General features: G+C 44.5%; 1 protein-coding gene across 1 annotated transcript; it reads right to left on the reverse strand.

Annotated features, from left to right (window-relative positions):
• Window positions 1-12,309: 12,309 nt before the first annotated feature.
• Window positions 12,310-21,107, reverse strand: LOC121562465 (signal transducer and activator of transcription 1-alpha/beta-like; the record flags this gene model as incomplete). The annotated part of the gene is given in 5 exon segments (XM_045219959.1): window positions 12,310-13,415; window positions 13,821-13,930; window positions 14,108-14,183; window positions 20,790-20,854; window positions 21,032-21,107. Coding segments are annotated over 5 exon segments (344 nt in total), but the record flags the coding sequence as incomplete, so codon positions are not given.
• Window positions 21,108-21,390: the final 283 nt, after the last annotated feature.

Below are 21,390 nucleotides of genomic sequence, written 5' to 3' on the forward strand. Positions count from 1 at the left end.
TTACATTGAGTTTGAGTTCTTAGTTGTGAATTTCCACTACAATTCTGGCGTCACCGAACAGGATGTTTGATTTTCTCGATGTGATCCATCAGTGAAGGTCTGAGAGGGAACACCGGTGGCACATTCTTGGGAAGTTCTTGTATTACTAAAAGAGGACTAGGACCTGCCCGTAACAGACCATCACTCTGGGACGCATCTGGGAGGAAACACAACATCTACGAAACCTAGAAGGACAACTCAACTGATTTCAGTAAGTCAATTTAAATGAATTTGTCAAATTAAAATCAGTACCAGTCAAACATTTGGACACACCTACTCATTCAAGGGTTTTTCTATATTTTTACTATTTTCTACATTGTTGAATAATAGTGAAGACATCAAAAACTATGAAATAACACATGGAATCATGTAGTAACCAAAAAAGTGTTATACAAATCAAGATAGAATTTAGATTTTAGATTCTTCAAAGTAGCCACCCTTTGCCGTGATGACAGCTTTGCACACTCTTGGCATTCTCTCAACCAGCTTCACCTGTAATGCTTTTCCAACAGTCTTGAAGGAGTTCCCACATATGCTGAGCACTTGTTGGCTGCTTTTCCTTCACTCTGCGGTCCAACTCATCCCAAACCATCTCAATTGGGTTGAGGCCAGGTCGTCTGATGCAGCAATCCATCACTCTCCTTCTTGGTAAAATAGCACTTACACAGCCTGGATATGTGTTGGGTCATTGTCCTGTTGAAAAACAAATGATAGTCCCACTAAGCGCAAACTAGATGGGATGGCGTATCGCTGCAGAATGCTGTGGTAGCCATGCTGGTTAAGTGTGCCTTGAATTCTAAATAAATCACAGACAGTGTCACCAGCAAAGTATCCCCACACCATCACATCTCCTCCTCCATGCTTCACTGAGGAATCAGCACAGAACTACACAGGAGGATCTTGTCAATGATCTCAATGCAGCTGAGACCATAGTCACCAAGAAAACAATTGGTAACACACTACACCGTGAAGGACTGAAATCCTGCAGCGCCCGCAAGGTCCCCCTGCTCAAGAAAGCACATATACAGGCCCGTCTGAAGTTGGCCAATGAACATCTGAATGATTCAGAGGAGAACTGGGTGAAAGTGTTGTGGTCAGATGAGACCAAAATCGAGCTCTTTGGCATCAACTCAACTCGCCGTGTTTGGAGGAGGAGGAATGCTGCCTATGACCCCAAGAACACCATCCCCACCGTCAAACATGGAGGTGGAAACATTATGCTTTGGGGGTGTTTTTCTGCTAAGGGGACAGGACAACTTCACCGCATCAAAGGGACGATGGACGGGGCCATGTACCTTCCCTCAGTCAGGGCATTGAAAATGGGTCTTGGATGGGTATTCCAGCATGACAATAACCCAAAACACACGGCCAAGGCAACAAAGGAGTGGCTCAAGAAGAAGCACATTAAGGTCCTGGAGTGGCGTAGCCAGTCTCCAGACCTTAATCCCATAGAAAATCTCTGGAGGGAGCTGAAGGTTCGAGTTGCCAAACGTCAGCCTTGAAACCTTAATGACTTGAAGAAGATCTGCAAAGAGGAGTGGGACAAAATCCCTCCTGAGATGTGTGCAAACCTGGTGGCCAACTACAAGAAACATCTGACCTCTGTGATTGCCAACAAGGGTTTTGCCACCAAGTACTAAGTCGTGTTTTGCAGAGGGGTCAAATACTTATTTCCCTCATTAAAATGCAAATCAATTTATAACATTTTTGACATGCATTTTTCTGGATTTTTTTGTTGTTATTCTGTCTCTCACTGTTCAAATAAACCTACCATTAAAATGATATACTGATCATGTCTTTGTCAGTGGGCAAACGTACAAAATCAGCAGGGGATCAAATACTTTTTGCCCTCACTGTAGATAGAGACTATATACTCTAGAGAAACCTTTGAATATACATATGTATGCATAGGAGGTAATGACAAGATAATCGTTGAAGATGCATAAGGAGTAATACGTGTGTTTGAGAATAGTACTAAGTGAATGTGGATGTGAGTATTGTGTGATTGATTAATTGACTGAACAGGGGTTTAGCACTGGTGAGAGAGTTGTGTGAGTGTGGGATGACGTGTTAAGCTGGAAGTTTTTTTAAATAAGTATGGACATGGGCATAGTCATGGTTCATGACCTATACCAGCTTTCCTACCGACAGGAGGGTTTTGTTCAGGAGAGTAGCATGTGTGTTTACCACCATAATAGTGTCCTGGAGAGACTTTCCCACATGTTGCTACCTGAGTGCCTGTGATTTCATCTGTTGCTGGATAAGTGGCATCTCTTCAGTAATCTCCCTAACATTTCTTTTGACTGTGGCTAGACTGACTGCGTTGACAGCAGTGCTGCCTAGAGCAAATAGTGACCCTACGGCTGCACCTATCGAGAGTAGAGCCCCGACAAATAGTTTTTCTCGCCTGGGCTCCGCTAATTCTGACTGGGTGACTGTGAACTTCTGGAGTTGGGCCAACATATGGGCAGTGTCTAGCTGGGCATGCTTAACTGCCTGGGTGGTCCAGTCAGCCCCGGCCCAACTCAAATGTGCTGCAGATGGAATGTGTTCACGGTACACGTTCTTTGCATCTAGGCGGACGTACACCCTCTGCGGGTATACTCTGCAGTTGGTTATAAGGAGTCCTGGATCATCACGGAGCACGATTCCCGTAGAGGGTCCGCTCGTGAATACATCTGATGGATTGGTTTTGACCAGGGCGCAGAGTGTCAGGATCAGCCAAAGGAACTCCATCCTACAAAAACGCATAATTAGAGATATTGTCTGATTATTTCAGTTATATATATATTTTTTTATAAACTAAAATGTTGTGACAACAAATTTATTTAGCTGATTTTCCTATTTCGAACAGTCCAACATCAACAATGGCAACGAAACGTATATCTTGTAGCTGGGAAGAGAAGACAATATGTTAGGTGCAACGTACTGATTTCCTGGAAGGGATCAGCTAAGGATCCTTAAGAATTTTCTTAGTACCTCTGATTTGCTAGGTTTCTATCTATTCGGTGCTGGCTTGCATCCCTTCTCTTCCCATGGGGGGAGTGTACAACTTGATTTGGTTCCTGTGGACCCACTTGAACGTGGTGTTTTGTCGACCTTCTGATTTGAAAAGCCACAGGTGAAAATTTTACCACAATCTCGTGTGGCCTCGTCCAGTGAGGCAGGAACTTTGTCGCAACGCCCACGGGTTTGGTGTACATGTAGTACCACACCTTATCCCCGACCTCGAACACCTGGTGTGAGGCCTTTTTGTCGTAGTGCTTCTTGTCACCTTCTGCACTTCTTTCCAACTTTCCTTGAGCGTACGCAAAGGTAGTCTGGAGGATGGCTCGCAAGTCCGTCATGTATTGGTGAGCTGCGGCGACATCTCCTGGTTGGTACAGATGCAGTGGAAGCGTCATTTGCCGGCCCGTCATCATCTCGAATGGTGTTATTCCCGTAGACCCGTTGCGTGTGGCTCTGATCGCCATCAGTACCAGTGGGAGTTTGAGGTCCCAATCTTTGTGGTTGGTTGCCACATATTTCCTCAGGATCCTGACGATTGTCTGGTTGCTCCTTTCTGCCCTGCCGGAGCTCCTAGGGTGGTACGCGATGTGGAGTTTAGCTTTGAATCCCAGGAGCCACCACAGTTCTGTCATTACAGCAGCCGAAAAATGGGTTCCTCTGTCACTGTCCACGGTTTCTCCTGGCAGGCCGAAACAACTGAAAATGTGGTTGAGTAAAAGAACAGCCGTGGATTCTGCTGTGTTATTGGGTGCGGGCAGGCACTCCACCTACTTTGTGAATGCGCAAGTCACTGTGAGGAGATACTTGTTGCCTCTTGCCGACCTGGCAACTGGGCTGACCCAGTCGATCTGGATCGAGCTCCAAGGGTAAGACTGCAAGGGTGCTCTGTGAAGTGGCTTTGAGGGTTGAAACTGGAAGAAAACTAGACACCCCCTCACGTATTGTGCCACGTCTTGTTCCATGTGAGGCCGGTGGTCCACCTGTCGCAATGTTTCACATGTTGCCTTGATCGCCCTATGGCCCCCACATGGCTCGTCGTGGGCATGAGCGATCATTATCCCCCTCTGTGTTTTAGGAACCACCCACCTTTGAGTGGCGTCGGTTTCTGAAACATAAACCAGTAGGTCATCTACAAGTGTGAGGTGCTGTTTAGTTGCGTACAGTGAATGCAAATCGTGTGAGCCTTTCAAAGCCAGCTCGGGACTGGGTGAATGACAGGATCAGACAAGAAAGCCATCAAAGTGGCGAGGGACTCATCTTGGTGTTGCATTGCTACCAGGTCACCATTCAAGAATGAATGAGTTAGCAACACATTACGTTTGTGCGAAGATGATTCTTGCGGTGCTACATGGCTACGCGTTACTGCAGACACCAAGGTCGCCTCTTTGATCATTGCGTCCCGAGCATCGAACAGCCAAGGAGTGCCGTGAATTGCACCAGATTTCGCCATGCTGTCAGCATGGTCGTTGCCAAGTTTGTCACGACCAGGTGATTTGGAGTGTCCCTTGACTTTCTTCCAATACACCTGTATGTCGTGTTTGGTTATGAGGTCATCGCAGGCTAGAATGAGCTCTTTGTTTTTCACTTCTTTGCCACTTGAAGTAGTCATGTGCTTTTGTTTCCAAAATGGCAAGTGGCATAAGAAGGTGAGTCTGGCATAGTTTGAATCGGTGCAGATTGCCAGTTCTGACAAGTCGTGTTTTACCGCAGTTTGCAGTGTGATAAGTACGCCAGCTACTTCTGCGAACTGGCTGGTCTTGTTGCCTAGCTGAAATTGAAGCGGATTGCACGGAATGTCGTTGTGCCATACCAGTCCCACACCAGCTTGCAAGTGGTCTAGCTGACGGTAAGAACAGCCATCCACAAATGCCATTCGCATGCCAAGACACACGTTCTCTTCGAAGTAGTGATGGTTTGATGGCAACAGCGGAGCTACATCAAACGGGGGTGGTGCGATGTCGGTGTCGTCGTCGCCGCAGCGTTGACACACCGCCAAAGCTCCACCCAAAGGCAGGTTTTTCGCTTTTGCGTAATTGACAACAATATCATGGCTCTGCAGCGTCATGAGCCAAGCCGCTATCCTGCTGTTGTGTAAAGCACCCTCACGGATTCTTTGGCTTTTCAGAAAAGTCACTGGCTGGTGACATGTTTTTATGATCACCTTTTGTCCACCGACATAACAGTTGAAGTGCTTGACCGCCCATACTGTCGGCAGCAGCACTTTTTCGCAGTCTGAGTACTTGTGTTCAGCAGGGTTGAGTGTTTTGCTCGCGGGAGCAACCACACGTCTGTCTTGGTCGTATTTTTGTCACAGACTGTATGTGGGAAGTTTGCGACAACCAGTAGGTAGTGAGATACTTCCTTGGTTCCGATGCGGAGTGAAAGCGCACATACTCCTAAAGCGGTGAGTGTTGTCTGGGGAGTTGTTCCCAGTGGGAATATGAATGTTTTCGGAACAAGGGGGTGGCAGTGAGCCGCTTTTGAAATGTCGTTGAACATTTCAGATTGCAGATTTTTCCCACCAGGTTGCCAGTATGGCATCCTCAATCATTGTGCCGTTTAGGCACACGCCACCTGTCAGTGGAGGGCGGTATGTGTCGGCTGGTGATTCACCCAAGCCACACAGGAAAACCCCATGTTCGGTTAATTTCCAAGTTGAACTTGTCACCCTATCATTTGCCACACATGGCGGACTCATGACCAAGTTCACCGGGGGTTCGTCAGTTGATGACGTCAAACCCTCGTCGTTGTACAATGTATTGCATGTATTCTTCGATGAAGGCGGTGGGGTCAACAGAGATGGCGTAGTTATTTGTGACCAGACTTGGTTGGTTTTCCAATCCATCAGTGTTACCAAACAGTCAATTCAATCTATCCCAATCAGCATCTGTTCAGTGTCAATGGTAGTCACGTACACTGGGTGGGATAAGTGACATGCCTTTGAAGGTCAGTTTTAGTAGGAGACGCTTGGTTAAAGGCGAGGTAGCCCGAGTGAAACCTCGAAGTGTAGTGTCGCAGCATTCTGTTTTTAATCAACGTTTTGCTGGGTCCACTGCCCTTTTGAGTTCATCCAGCAATGTTTGAGATATGGGAAATAGTCTAACCTGAATCTATCAGTGCATCAGATGTCAAACAGTCCTCTAAGACTGCTTTGAGGTATGGCCTGTTCGAGTTGGTTTTGCTGGTCATATCCCCAACAAAGAGGGGTGGGTTGGAAGAACGGGGCTGTGGGTTATCCGTGTCGATTTCCAAGACAGATAACCCACCTTCATGACCCAGTTGGTCCTCTATCGGAATGGGAAAGGAATCAACCGTTGCAACGCTGCTTACCTTGTGCGTCTCCACATCTGTATCAGAGTCTATGAACAAAAGCCGTGGGCTTGTTTCTTGATCGAGCGGGCCCTGGATAGGGTTTGGAGTGAGTGCTGGGGTAATTTGATCATTCACGTCCTCGCAAATGGTGTTAATTTCTGCGGACCTGTTGTTCATGCGAGTCCACGCCTAGTCATGGCGACTTATCTTTGTCCTGTTTGTCAAATTTGTCTCGCTCCTGTAGTTCTCTTAGCAGAGCTTGTCGAGAGTATTGGTGTATGCATCGATGTTCATTGAACCCTTTGTCACCCTTGTTACTCTTGTACCATGACCCTTTTTGTGGGTTGGGTGCAGGAATGTGGCGGCCATGTTGATTGTTACGGTACCGGTTTGGTTGGGAACGTTCGGTATAGTTAGTTTTACCGCTAAGGTTATTGGTTTGGTTGTTTCGTGGTAGGTACCGTTTTGTGTGTCATCACTCACCGCTCCTATCCTTGATTCCGAACCCTCTAACTGGAGTGAGTACTCCTGCTCAATATTGAAAACCGAGATGTCAGGGCTCTTGGAGCGGCTCACTTTTGAATACTCAAAAGCTTTGCTTGCAAGCTCTCTAAGTTCTGAGGTTGGTAAACTTACGTCGGCCGTAAGGCCCAATTAGTTAATGAAGGTGGGATACATGTTTGACAGAAAAATGCGTTTGAATGGTAGTAGCTCTTCCATTACTATTTCATTGAGTAAGCCAAAGTAAGCTTAACGAAGCCTATGATAGTATGCTTGTGGGTGTTCACTTGGCGCTTGTTTGACACTGTTAGCCAGCATGCTGTCGTGTTAGCGAGTCGCAGAACCACTGTATTCTATTCTTAAAGCTGTGGCAAGTTTCGTGTTGTCGTTTTGAATGGAATGTTGTTGTAGGCGGATGAAACTAGTCACGTGTCTATTCAACGTTCGCTTCAACAGGTAAAGCCGGTTAGTCTCTGTAGCGTTCGGGTAGCCATCCAACGCGTCATCTAGGTCCGCTAAGAACGTCTCAGTGTCGTTCGGCTTCCCTGGGGCGGGGTCAAAGGTGCGGAAGGTCTTGATGATCTTATCAAGGCATTCCGTGCCTAGTGCGCGGGGAGGTTTTGCATCATCCTGTGGGTAAGAATTGGCTGAAAGGCCAAGAGGAGAAACCAAGCCTTGGTCTGGTTGGCGAGGAGGCGCCATATTACTCTGTACCAAACGGCCAAGAGGAAAAGACTGAGGGACACCTGAGAAAGATAAAGGCTGAAACCTTCTGTTGTCTTAACTCCTTTGTGTAACAAACTCCAGTTGCGAGTTTGGTTGTTTGGCTGGGTAGTCACGCTGAAGCGCGTGACTGATTCGGAGTTCCTCTAGACCAGGGGTGTCAAACATACGGCCCGCGGGCCGGATCTGGCCCGCAAACGGGTTTAATCCGGTCCGCGAGATGATGTAAAAAAAAAAAAAAAAAAAGTTTTTTTATTTTTTATAAAAGTGCGCTGCAATTTTCCAATAAAATAAACTGCTGTTCCAATTGCGTCCACTGGATGGCGCAATAGCAATTGCGTTAAGCAAGCAAACTGTTTATACCGGGGCAGAGCAAGTAGGTCAAGCACGTGCAGCCAATGAGCTACTTTGTTTTGCCCGCGATATTTATTACGGCTTCTACTTTTAACATTATGTGCTTTGGCACCCTCATTGCCCCAATATGTCTCTGTCAAAATAGAGAAAAGTGGACGCAGAGTGTTCCAAGAAAAATGGTCATCCTATTTAATCACGGAATTGAATGGGAAAGCTGTATGTTTGGTGTGTTCAGAGCATGTTGCAGTGCTGAAAGAATATAACCTTCGTCGCCACTATGTGAGTCTTCATGCCGACAAATATGACAACTTTCAAGGACAGCGGAGATGAGAGAAGGTGAATGAACTGTTGGCGGGTCTGAAGAAACCGCAGTCTGTGTTTACTCACAGCCGAGACATCAGTGACGCTGCAGTGAAAGCTAGCTACCTCATTGCTAATGAAATCGCAGTGGCTTCAAAACCATTTAGTGAGGGTGAATTTGTAAAAACATGCATGATGAAGGCAGCGGAGATTGTGTGCCCTGAAAAGCGGCAGGCTTTTGCAAATATCAGCCTGACAAGAAACACAGTTGCTGACAGGATTTCCGATCTTTCAGTGGATTTGGACAGCCAGTTGAAGCAAAAAGTAAAGTCATTTATTGCGTTTTCGGTTGCAATTGATGAAAGCACGGACATTACAGATGTTGCACAACTGGCCATTTTTTCATCCGCGGAGTTGATTACACATTGACCGTCACCGAGGAGTTCGTGGAGTTCGTGCCGATGACAGATACAACGACAGCAGCTGATATTTTTACCGCACTCGTCGGCGCGCTGGACAGGGTCGGAGTGAACTGGTCCCGCGCTGTCAGCCTGGCTACAGATGGTGCGCCCTCAATGATCGGGAAAAAAGCAGGCATTGTGACAAAGTTCAGAGAGAAAGTGCCATCTGCAAATGGAGGACGTGATTTTTGGACTTTTCACTGTATTTTGCACCAGGAGGCTTTGTGTTGCAAGTCATTAAAGATGGATAACGTCATGAAGGTGGTCATCCAAACTGTTAATTTCATCCGATCCAGAAGCCTGAATCACCGTCAGTTTGACAGCCTTCTCAGAGAGAAAGACCACATCTATGGCCTGCCATACCACACTGAGGTAAGATGGTTAAGCCGAGGTGCTGTGCTGAGGCGTTTCTTTGATTTACGAGAAGAAATTGAACAGTTCATGGAAGAAAAGGGCAACCCAGTGTTAGAATTTCATTCCGCAGAATGGATGCCGGACCTTGCATTTATGGTGGATGTTACAGAGCACCTGAATAACTTGAACAAACAGCTGCAAGGGCGCAACAATGTTGTCACGCAGTATTATGACAGCATACGTTCTTTCAAGTTGAAGCTGTCATTGTGGGAGACGCAACTTGCCGGTGGTGATGCAGCTCACTTCCCCTGTCTGAAAAATGTGTGCGCGACCCAACATGTGGCAGACATGAAGCGGTTCAAAGATAAAATAACTGGACTGTTACGGGAGTTTGAGCAACGCTTTCAGATTTATGTTTATATGTTTTTATGTTGATGTGCTATTGTTTTTAATTGATTTTATTTTATTTGTATATTTAACCTATTCTTGACACTGTGGTTCTTGCACTTGTTTGGGGAACAGGATTTCATTATTTTTTATCTACATTTCTGCCTGAGAAATGACACCCTGATATAGTTCTGTGATCTGTGATATACTTCTGTGAATCACTGAGGCATTGTGTGTTTGTGTGTTCTTTTTCTTTAGAATTTTCAAATAAACTTGAGGTGTTTTATGATTAATAGTGATGTTGTGCTTGTACTATTTTGGACACACTGTCCTCAGGCTCCAGCTTTATGTTGTATGTTGATCGTATTAAAACAAAGAAAACAATCTGAAGTTGTTGTTTTTAAGTTATATATACCATGATTTTTCCGGTCCGGCCCACTTGGGAATAGATTTTCCTCCATGTGGCCCCTGAGCTAAAATGAGTTTGACACCCCTGCTCTAGACCATCCCTAAGGGTGGAATTCTGCTGCATCGCTGAGTCCACTTGGGAGTATCGCACTCACATCTGTCGTGGTTTGCAGGGAGAGGTTTTGAGTCTGTAGCGAGAGATTCAGTGATGAGATATTCTCTGCTTGCTTAGAGTTCAATTTATTTTTCCACCTTCCTCACCTGGGTTTTCTCATCATTCATTTGATCAGTGACTTCAATGAGAGCTGCTGTTTTTTCATCCAACTTGGACATTGTGTTCTTTAACTGATCGTCTGTGGTTTGCAGCTTTTGGACTAGAACCTTATTGCTTTGAGTGGTGTCATTCAACCCTGCTTGCAGGGTATCAAGTTGCTTGTCCATGGTTTTAAGTAGGTTGTCAAATTGATCTAGTTTTGCGTGGACTTCGTCATATTTAGTTTCGGCTAAATGGAGTTGTTCCTGTAGGAGACGATTTTTTGTTAAAGAGTTTGTTCTCGTTCTTCGTCATAAGATTTAGCCAGATCTTTTTAATTGATCCTTCTCAAATGCAGCTCCTCGGCTAGCAGTATCTTGTCTTTGTCAGCTTTTGTCATTAGCTTCCTAGTTCTCTCCACCTGTCCCTTCTTCAACAGTTTCTTGCTTGTGCTTCTGTTGAGCACAGCGGTATTGGACCAATGTCCATCTCTGCTGGTAGGCATAGTTCAGGGCTAAACTGGAGAGAACTTTTACAAGGCCTGTGCCTGCTGGCCTATTTTGGAGGGCGTCAGTCGCGATTTCTGCAGTTTTTGTCGCTTATGGCATTGTGATCTAACATTCTCAACCCTTCGGCATAGTTTAGATTTGCATTGCTGCTGAGGTCAGCGATCAATCTTTCTGTGGGTGAGGGTTCGCTTATTATCGGGGGAATGGATGGCACCCCCTCTGATAGCTTGCTCATTTTGATGACTATTAGTTGTTTAAACTTATGTAACATTTTGGGTTTTGAGTCGTTGGAAGCTGCAAAAACAATTTTATACGGTTTACAGACATCAATGAATCATCAATACTGGATCAGTAATGTAGTAGTTGACTTTTAATGAACTTGCAAAAGCCATTTTAATTGATTAATCAATGTTATTGATTGATCATACCTGTATAGGCTATCTGGGAATTCAACTTTAATTAACCTGATAGCATTGTTTTATCTAGGTTAATATGGAAAAGTTTAAATTGTCGCCTTTGTTGAACCAAATCAATCTGGATCTTATCTAAATGATCAACCTGAAAAGGTATGTTCGGCAATTTAACTTATTAAATTGAATGAGACAATGATATCCAATCATTTGAGATTTGCTGGATATCCTAAGTGTAACCAGTAGTTCAAATGTGAGTATACATTCCCCACCAGGGTCACTTATCCCTACGGGCTGGAACCACATGGGATTCCTGTGAAGGCGGGACTTCCATCAATACTGGACCAGTACTGTGGGAGTTGGCTCCAATGAACTTGCAAAAGCAAATTGAATTGATTAATCAATGATAATGATTAATCATACCTGTATAGGCTGTATGGGAATTAAACTTTAATTAACCTGTAAAGCGTTGCTGTATCTAGGTTAATGTGGAGAAAGTTTAAAATGTATCATTGGTTTGAACAAATACATTTGGACCTTCTACAAATGACCAACCCTGAAAAAGGTTTGTTTGGCGATTCACCTTCCCGGTTAAATCGAATGAGACAATGATATCCAATCAGTTGAGATTGGATGGATATCATACAGTGTAACCCGTTGTAACAGTGGGTTAAGAGTGTGCCCTCACATGAATTGTTTCAAAACAATTACTGGTGATTCTTCACCACCAGAGGTCGCTGATCGCAGAAAGCTGAAATCAAACGGGAGTCCCGAGGGGTCTCACGTTAACCCTTTCGCCGATTCTTTGCTAGCAATATTTTACCGGAACACGCAGATTTGTATTAATTTTTTTGCCTTTATCTCTCTACACTACTGGAACGAGAGAGATGGAGGGATAATCATCCCATTTCAGTCAAATGAACAAATCTACTAAAAATTTCTATAATTTGCAGACCCATATGTATTTTAGCCTCGCACAGGGGCTCCATTATATCGTGAAGTGACTTTCATTAATGTGTGACTGTTATTTATCGAATAATTACCTATGTTTATTTGTTACTAGATTCAATTAATCATGTAACAATTAACTCATTAGGAATTTGGGGCACCAGGAGAAAAGTTGTTTAACGAGTTACCGTTTCCCGAATTAACTATAAAGATATCTAGATATCTCTTATATCATTTAACAGTCACTTAATCATTTACCTCCTTAAGTCTCATTCTGAAAGTCGTAGACTCCTTAAATCTGCACAAAAACAGGTCTTACTGATCATTCCATACCACACAAATTGATGTAATTATTTATTTACTAACTAATTAAAATGATAACACAAGATACAACACATACATGGTATAGGTTAGGGATTTAGAAACTTAATACGATGAAAACGGTCCCTAGCGGACTAGCACAATATTACACTTGTTATAAAAGATGGAGAGTTAAAGAAAGAGAGAAAGCGAGAGAGGAAGAGAAGCAACACTTGGATACATTTGGGAACTACTCGGACAGTAATCCTAATACCTTGCCCCGAACTGCCACCCGTTTGGTAAGAAGTAATGCATGTGTTTACGTGTTGGAGGTCGTGTAACTCTGTTGGACCCAGGCCTCCGTGGAAAGGGCTCGGTGGGGTCTTCTCCTCGTGTTCTGGATGATAGTTGTCTGGTTCTGTAGTCTGTGGACTAGGAGGGTGATCTTCTGAGGACGGCTAATCAGCCGTGTCGAAGATCTGTGTCGATGGGTGATGAGAACAGTGTCGTTGACAATGATTTGAAGAGAGTAGCCGGATGGTCCTACTTAAATTCACTTTCTTAGATACAGTACTTAGAACATTTTCTCAACCGTAGCATTGACTGTTTAGAGGCTCCTTCGTCTTCTTCAACCGCGTGTTGTTTTTCAGGGTCGGGACCAATATAGACCTAGCTGCAGCTTCAGGTCCGTCTAGTCTAATCTGTTAATTCTTAACTCAACCTTTTCTACATTCTGGTAAAGAGGGTGTTTACGTCATGCGGACACTCTTTCTGAGCTTCCGTGGGCGTGGCTAGTTACTGGGGCAAAGTATTATGAACACTATGATTTCGTTAGAGAACCAAAATCATCTTCCTATCTTTACAAAAATATTATCTTCCTCCTGGATATTTCCTACACATTGTAACGGATGCAAACTTGAGAGGCACAGTATGAAAGCTCTTCAAGTTACAATATTTTCATTATAACGTTTATATAAAGGTTTTAATGACATCACAAAATAGACATTCCCAACATTTGTATGATGGAATATACTGTTCCAGAGACATTCAGATCACCAATGCTAGGGAACAACAAGGAGTCATTTGCTGCAAACCATTTAGGATTTGGCGTGAGGTGTCATAAAACCTTATCAATCCCTCCTTTGTTCTGTGGGAAAGAGAGATAGAGATCTGTAGACTGTTGCTTCTCTGTATTCTGATCTAAGGCTTCTCACGTGGGACCATCACATGAGAGTCATGACAACCCCTTTTGGTTCCAGATAGAACCCTTTTGGATCCGGATAGAAAGGGTGCTACATGGAACCTAACAAAGTTCTACTTGGAACCAAAAAGGGTTCTGCCTGGAACAAAAAAGGGTTCTCATATGGGGACAGCCACATAACCCTTTTGGAACCCTTTCTTCTAAGAGTGTACATTTCCTTGACATAGTAATGCTGAATGTAAAAAATTGCTCAACATACCCCAATCTCCCCTACTGTACAGCCAGGCTACATTTGTACAAATGAGTTTACTGTTTATCACAGTAAAGCACCAGAGGGGAAATTGCATTTACCACAGCAGCAATAACATCCACTTCCACTCCAACAACGGAGTTGAGGTTCCAGCTCTTCAAACACGTCTGGCGGCATGAGCATCATTTTGTTTTGAAGTCTAGATGGGTGACTAAAACACATTGCGAAAATAACAGTCAGTTAAATCAGATTATGGATTATACCCAAACCGGAATATTGCAAATAAAATGTCTTCCTGTATTAAATACACATTTTGTTGTACCTTTAGCCTATATGTAAAAGATTAAGATATATGTAACGTATGAAGGGTAGCCTACTCTGAACTTACACTTCTGACACTGATATGAAAAATGTCTTTACGTATCCTGTGCCGGTTGGACTCTCCACGTACATGGGCTCTGATGCTGAAAAACAAAATGGTGGACCAGATGTAAGACAGAGGTGTTGGTCATAATAAACATACCCAAAGGTTTAACAGACATGGTCATTGAGGGGATTTTAAACATAGAAATAGAATCCCTAATTTTATCATTTCTATTTTCTCAACCCAATTGAGATGAGTTGGACTGCAGAGTGAAGGAAAAGCAGCCAACAAGTGCTCAGCATATGTGGGAACTCCTTCAAGACTATTGGAAAAGCATTCCAGGTGAAGCTGGTTGAGCTACTTTGAAGAATCTTGTTTAATGTTTAACACTAGCTATAGCCTTCTTCTAAGACTATGGTACCTTTCTTCATTTTTATGTATAGTTTTTTTATATACAGTACCAGTGAAAAGTTTGGACACACCTACTCATTCAAGGGTTTTTCTTTATTTTTACTATTTTCTACATTGTAGAATAATAGTGAAGTCATCAAAACTATAAAATAACACATATGGAATCATGTAGTAACAAAATAAGTGTTAAACAAATCAAAATATATTTTATATTTGGAACCAAAAATCTCCAATTTGGACTCCAGACAAAAGGACACATTTCCACCGGTCTAATGTCCATTGCTCGTGTTTCTTGGCACAAGCAGGTCTCTTCTTATTATTGGTGTCCTTTAGTAGTGGTTTCTTTGCAGCAATTCGACCATGAAGGCCTGATTCACACAGTCTCTGTCACGATCGCCTATGAAATAGGACCAAAGCGCAGCGTTGGGAGTGAACATGATGACTTTATTAAACTGATCACACGATCAAAATAACTGACGAAAACGTGATGTCTCTGGTTAAACACACAAACCAAAATGAGAACAATAAACCACAAACACAACGTGAAAGACAGACAGTTAAATATGGCTCCCAATCAGAGACACCCAGCTGACACTCGTTGCCTCTGATTGGGAGTCACTCAGCCCAACATAGAAAATTAAACATAGAATACCCACCCTGGCTCAACATAACATTGTCCCCAGAGCCAGGGCGTGACAGTACCCCCCCTAAAGGCGCGGACTCCGACCGCGCCAAGTAAATCCCACAGGGGAGGGACCGGGTGGGCACTCCGCCTAGGCGGCGGATCCGGCTCCGGACCTGACCCAGGCACGGGTTGTGCTGGACTGCCGACGCACATCGTAGGCTTGGTGCGTGGAGCAGAGGCATGCCGGACTGGGCTGACGAAGCACACCACTGGCTTGGTGTGGGGAGCAGGAGCGGGCCGAGCCGGGCCGTCGAAGCGCACCCCTGACCTGGTGCGGGGAACAGGCACGGGCCGTGCCAGACTGACGAAGCACACCACTGGCTTGGTGTGGGGAGCAGGAGCGGGCCGAGCCGGGCCGTCGAAGCGCACCCCTGACCTGGTGCAGGGAACAGGCACGGGCAGTGCCGGGCTGTCGAAACGCACCACAGACTTGGTGCGGGGAGCAGGAATGGGCAGGACTGGATCGGCGACGCGCACCACAGACTTGGTGCGGAGAGCAGGAATGGGCCGGACAGGGCTGACGAAACGCACCACAGACTTGGTGCGGGAAGCAGGAATGGGCCGGACTGGGCTGGCGACGCACACCATAGGCTTTGTGCGTGGAGCAGGAATGGGCAGGACTGGATTGGCGACGCGCACCACAGGCTCGATGCGGGAAGCAGGAACAGGCCAGACCGTACTGGGGACACACACCACTGGCCCTACACCGGGATCTGGAACGGGCCGGACCGGACTGGCAACACACGCCAGTACCTCTCGCCGTGCCTCTACTTCCTCCATCCCCTCTTCGACCAGTGGCCCCCTTAACCCGGCGGCCTCCTCCGGCAACCCACTGGGCCGCTCTATCGCGGCCTCCTGCTGGTCCGACGTCGTGAGCCCCCCCCCTAAAAATTCTCTGGGGTTCTCTCCTCCCCGTGGGCCAGGCCTCCATCATTCTCGCCCACCTCTCGCTCCTCTGTCTCCAACCCTCGTCACTCAGCTCCTCAATGGGCTTGACCCAGTCGACGCTGCCACGGAGATCTGCCAGCGCTTTCCCTGGCGATGGCTCCTCGACTCGCTGCTTGGTCCAGTTGAGGTGGTTTATTCTGTCACGATCGCCTATGAAATAGGACCAAAGCGCAGCGTTGGGAGTGAACATGATGACTTTATTAAACTGATCACACGATCAAAATAACTGACGAAAACGTGATGTCTCTGGTTAAACACACAAACCAAAATGAGAACAATAAACCACAAACACAACGTGAAAGACAGACAGTTAAATATGGCTCCCAATCAGAGACACCCAGCTGACACTCGTTGCCTCTGATTGGGAGTCGCTCAGCCCAACATAGAAAATTAAACATAGAATACCCACCCTGGCTCAACATAACATTGTCCCCAGAGCCAGGGCGTGACAGTCTCCTCTGAACAGTTGATGTTGAGACGTGTCTGTTACTTGAACTCTGTGAAGCACTTCTTTGGGCTGTAATTTCTGAGGCTGGTAACTCTAATTAACTTATCCTCTGCAGCAGAGGTAACTCAGGGTCTTCCTTTCCTGTGGCGGTCCTCATGAGAGCCAGTTTCATCATAGCACTTGATGGTTTTTGCGACTGCACTTGAAGAAACTTTCAACGTTCTTGACATTTTCCGGATTGACTGACCTTCATGTCTTAAAGTAATGATGGACTGTCGTTTCGCTTACAGTGGGGAAAAAAGTATTTAGTCAGCCACCAATTGTGCAAGTTCTCCCACTTAAAAAGATGAGAGAGGCCTGTAATTTTCATCATAGGTACACTTCAACTATGACAGACAAATTGAGATTTTTTTTCTCCAGAAAATCACATTGTAGGATTTATTTTTTTGGTCACCTACAAACAAGCAAGATTTCTGGCTCTCACAGACCTGTAACTTCTTCTTTAAGAGGCTCCTCTGTCCTCCACTCGTTACCTGTATTAATGGCACCTGTTTGAACTTGTTATCAGTATAAAAGACACCTGTACATAACCTCAAACAGTCACACTCCAAACTCCACTATGGCCAAGACCAAAGAGCTGTCAAAGGACACCAGAAACAAAATTGTAGACCTGCACCAGGCTGGGAAGACTGAATCTGCAATGGGTAAGCAGCTTGGTTTGAAGAAATCAACTGTGGGAGCAATTATTAGGAAATGGAAGACATACAAGACCACTGATAATCTCCCTCGATCTGGGGCTCCACGCAAGATCTCACCCCGTGGGGTCAAAATGATCACAAGAACAGTGAGCAAAAATCCCAGAACCACACGGGGGGACCTAGTGAATGACCTGCAGAGAGCTGGGACCAAAGTAACAAAGCCTACCATCAGTAACACACTACGCCGCCAGGGACTCAAATCCTGCAGTGCCAGACGTGTTCCCCTTCTTAAGCCAGTACATGTCCAGGCCCATCTGAAGTTTGCTAGAGTGCATTTGGATGATCCAGAAGAGGATTGGGAGAATGTCATATGGTCAGATGAAACCAAAATATAACTTTTTGGTAAAAACTCAACTCGTCGCGTTTGGAGGACAAAGAATGCTGAGTTGCATCCAAAGAACACCATACCTACTGTGAAGCATGGGGGTGGAAACATCATGCTTTGGGGCTGTTTTTCTGCAAAGGGACCAGGACGACTGATCCGTGTAAAGGAAAGAATGAATGGGGCCATGTATCGTGAGATTTTGAGTGAAAATGCAAGGGCATTGAAGATGAAACTTGGCTGGGTCTTTCAGCATGACAATGATCCCAAACACACCGCCCGGGCAACGAAGGAGTGGCTTCGTAAGAAGCATTTCAAGGTCCTGGAGTGGCCTAGCCAGTCTCCAGATCTCAACCCCATAGAAAATCTTTGGAGGGAGTTGAAAGTCCGTGTTGCCCAGCGACAGCCCCAAAACATCACTGCTCTAGAGGAGATCTGCATGGAGGAATGTCCCAAATTACCAGCAACAGTGTGTGAAAACCTTGTGAAGACTTACAGAAAACGTTTGACCTGTGTCATTGCCAACAAAGGGTATATAACAAAGTATTGAGAAACTTTTGTTATTGACCAAATACTTATTTTCCACCATAATTTGCAAATAAATTAATTAAATATCCTAAAATGTGATTTCTCTTTCTCATTTTGTCTGTCATAGTTGACGTGTACCTATGATGAAAATTACAGGCCTCTCTCATCATTTTAAGTGGGAGAACTTGCACAATTGGTGGCTGACTAAATACTTTTTTTCCCCCACTGTATTTGATATTTTCTTGCCATAATATGGACTTTGTCTATTACCAAATAGAGCTATCTTCTGTATACCCCCCTACCTTGTCCCAACACAACTGATTGGCTCAAACACATTAAGAAGGAAAGAAATTCCACAAATTAACTTTTAAGAAGGCACACCTGTTAATTGAAATGCATTCCAGGTGACTACTTCATGAAGCTGATTGAGAGAATGCCAATTGTGAGCAAAGCTGCCCTGGCTGAGGGAAGGAGGTTCTCAACCAAGATTTGACGGTACATGGCCCCATCCATTGTCCCTTTGATGCGGTGAAGTTGTCCTGTCCCCTTAGCAGAAAAACACCCCCCAAAGCATAACGTTTCCACCTCCATGTTTGACGGTGGGGAGGGTGTTCTTGGGGTCATAGGCAGCATTCCTCCTCCTCCAAACACGGCGAGTTGAGTTGATGCCAAAGAGCTCCATTTTGGTCTCATCTAACCACAACACTTTCACCCAGTTCTCCTCTGAATCCTTCAGATGTTTATTGGCAAACTTCAGACAGGCCTGTATAAGTGCTTTCTTGAGCAGGGGGACCTTGCGGGTGCTGCAGGATTTCAGTCCTTCACGGCGTAGTGTGTTACCAATTGTTTTCTTGGTGACTATGGTCCCAGCTGCCTTGAGATCATTGACAAGATCCTCCCGTGTAGTTCTGGGCTGATTCCTCACCGTTCTCGTGATCATTGCAACTCCACGAGGTGAGATCTTGCATGGAGCCCCAGGCCGAGGGAGATTGACAGGTCTTTTGTGTTTCTTCCATTTGCGAATAATCGCACCAACTGTTGTCAACTTCTCACCAAGCTGCTTGGCGATGGTCTTGTAGCCCATTCCAGCCTTGTGTAGGTCTACAATCTTGTCCCTGACATCCTTGGAGAGCTCTTTGGTCTTGACCATGGTGGAGAGTTTGGAATCTGACTGATTGATTGCTTCTGTGGACAGGTGTCTTTTATACAGGTAACAAGCTGAGATTAGGAGCACTCCCTTTAAGGGTGTGCTCCTAATCTCAGCTCGTTAGCTGTATAAAAGACACCTGGGAGCCAGAAATCTTTCTGATTGAGAGGGGGTTAAATACTTATATCCCTCATAAAAAAAATGGTTGCTATTCTGTCTCTCACTGTTCAAATAAACTACCATTAAAATTATAGACTGATCATATCTTTGTCAGTGGGCAAACATATAAAATCAGCAGGGGATCAAATACTTTTTTCCCTCACTGTATACTGAACAAAAACATAAATGCAACAATTTAAAAGATTTTACTGAGTTACAGTTCATATAAGAAAAATCAGTAAATTGAAATAAATAAATAATGCCCTAATCTATGGATTTCACATGACTGGGCAGGGGTGCAGCCATGGGTGGGTATTGGAGGGATAGGCCCACCCACCTGGCAGCAAAGCCCACCCACTGAGCAGCCAATCAGAATAATGACTGTAAGTCGCTTTGGATAAAAGCGTCTGCTAAATGGCATATTATTATTATTATTATTATACGTTTTTCTGCAATAAATGGCTTTATTATAGACAGAAATACTCCTCTCTAAAACGACTTTGGAGGCAGCTTATGGTAGAGAAATTAACATTAAATTCTCTGGCAACAGCTATGGTGGACATTCCTGCAGTCAGCATGCCAATTATACGCTCTCTCAAAACTTGACACATCTGTGGCATTGTGTTGCATGACAAAACTGCACATTTTAAAGTGGCCTTTTGTTGTCCCCAGCACCTGTGTAATGATCATGCTGTTTAATCAGCTTCTTGATATGCCACACCTGCCAGGTGGATGGATTCTCTTGGCTAAGGAGAAATGCTCACTAACAGGGATGTAAACAAATTTGAGAGAATTAAGCTTTTTGTGCGTATGGAAAATTTCTGGGAATTTTTATTTCATTTCATGAAACATGGGACCAACACTTTACATGTTACGTTTATATTTTTGTTCAGTGTAGATAACTTTTTTAGAAAGAATACTACACTCTTAGAAAGAAAGGTGCTATCTAGAACCAAATAGGGTACTTTGGCTGTCCCCATAGGAGAACCCTTTGAATAACCCCTTTTGGTTCCAGATATAACCCTTTTGGGTTGCATGTAGAACCCTTTCTACAGAGGGTTCTACATGAAACCTAACATAGTTCTACCTTGAACCAAAACGGGTTCTCCTATGGGGACAGCCACAGAACCCTTTTAGAACCCTTTTTTCTACGAGTGTATATTTCCCTTGACATAGTAATGCTGAATGTAAAACATTGCTCAACATACCCCACTCTCCCCTACTGTACAGTCAGGCTACATCTGTACAAAATGCTTTACTGTTTATCACAGTAAAGCCCCAGACAGGAAATTGCACTTACCACAGCAGCAAACAATATCCTTAGGACTTCCCCTCCAACAATGGAGCACTGGTACACTTGGGTGACTAAAACACATTCCGAAAATAACAGTCAGTTAAATCAGATTATGGATTATACCCAAACCAGAATATTGCAAATAAAATGTCTTCCTGTATTAAATACACATTTTGTTGTACCTTTAGCCTATATGCAATAGATTAAGATATCTGTAACGTATGAAGGGTAGCCTACTCTGAACTTACACTTCTGACACTGATATGAAAAATGTCTTTATGTATCCTGTGTCGATGGGACTCTCCACGTCCATGGGCTCAGATGCTGAAAAACAAAATGGTGGACCAGATGTAAGACAGAGGTGTTGGTAATAATAAACATTCCCAAAGGTTTACCAGACATGGTCATTGAGGGGATTTTAAACATAGAAATAGAATCCCTAATTGTATCGTTTCTATTTTCTAATCAACATTTAAAGAAACACGGCCATAAAATTCTGTCTGTTTAAGATAGAGACTTCTGCGTTTTTGCATAAACCTCTCAAGTCCGAACGGTTTGAGCCAGAAACAAATATCACCCTCTACCGTTCAGCTGTTTTGCTCTACGA

The sequence above is a fragment of the Coregonus clupeaformis genome, unplaced genomic scaffold, assembly GCF_020615455.1.
Source record: "Coregonus clupeaformis isolate EN_2021a unplaced genomic scaffold, ASM2061545v1 scaf2938, whole genome shotgun sequence".
NCBI classification, from domain to species: Eukaryota; Metazoa; Chordata; class Actinopteri; order Salmoniformes; family Salmonidae; genus Coregonus; species Coregonus clupeaformis.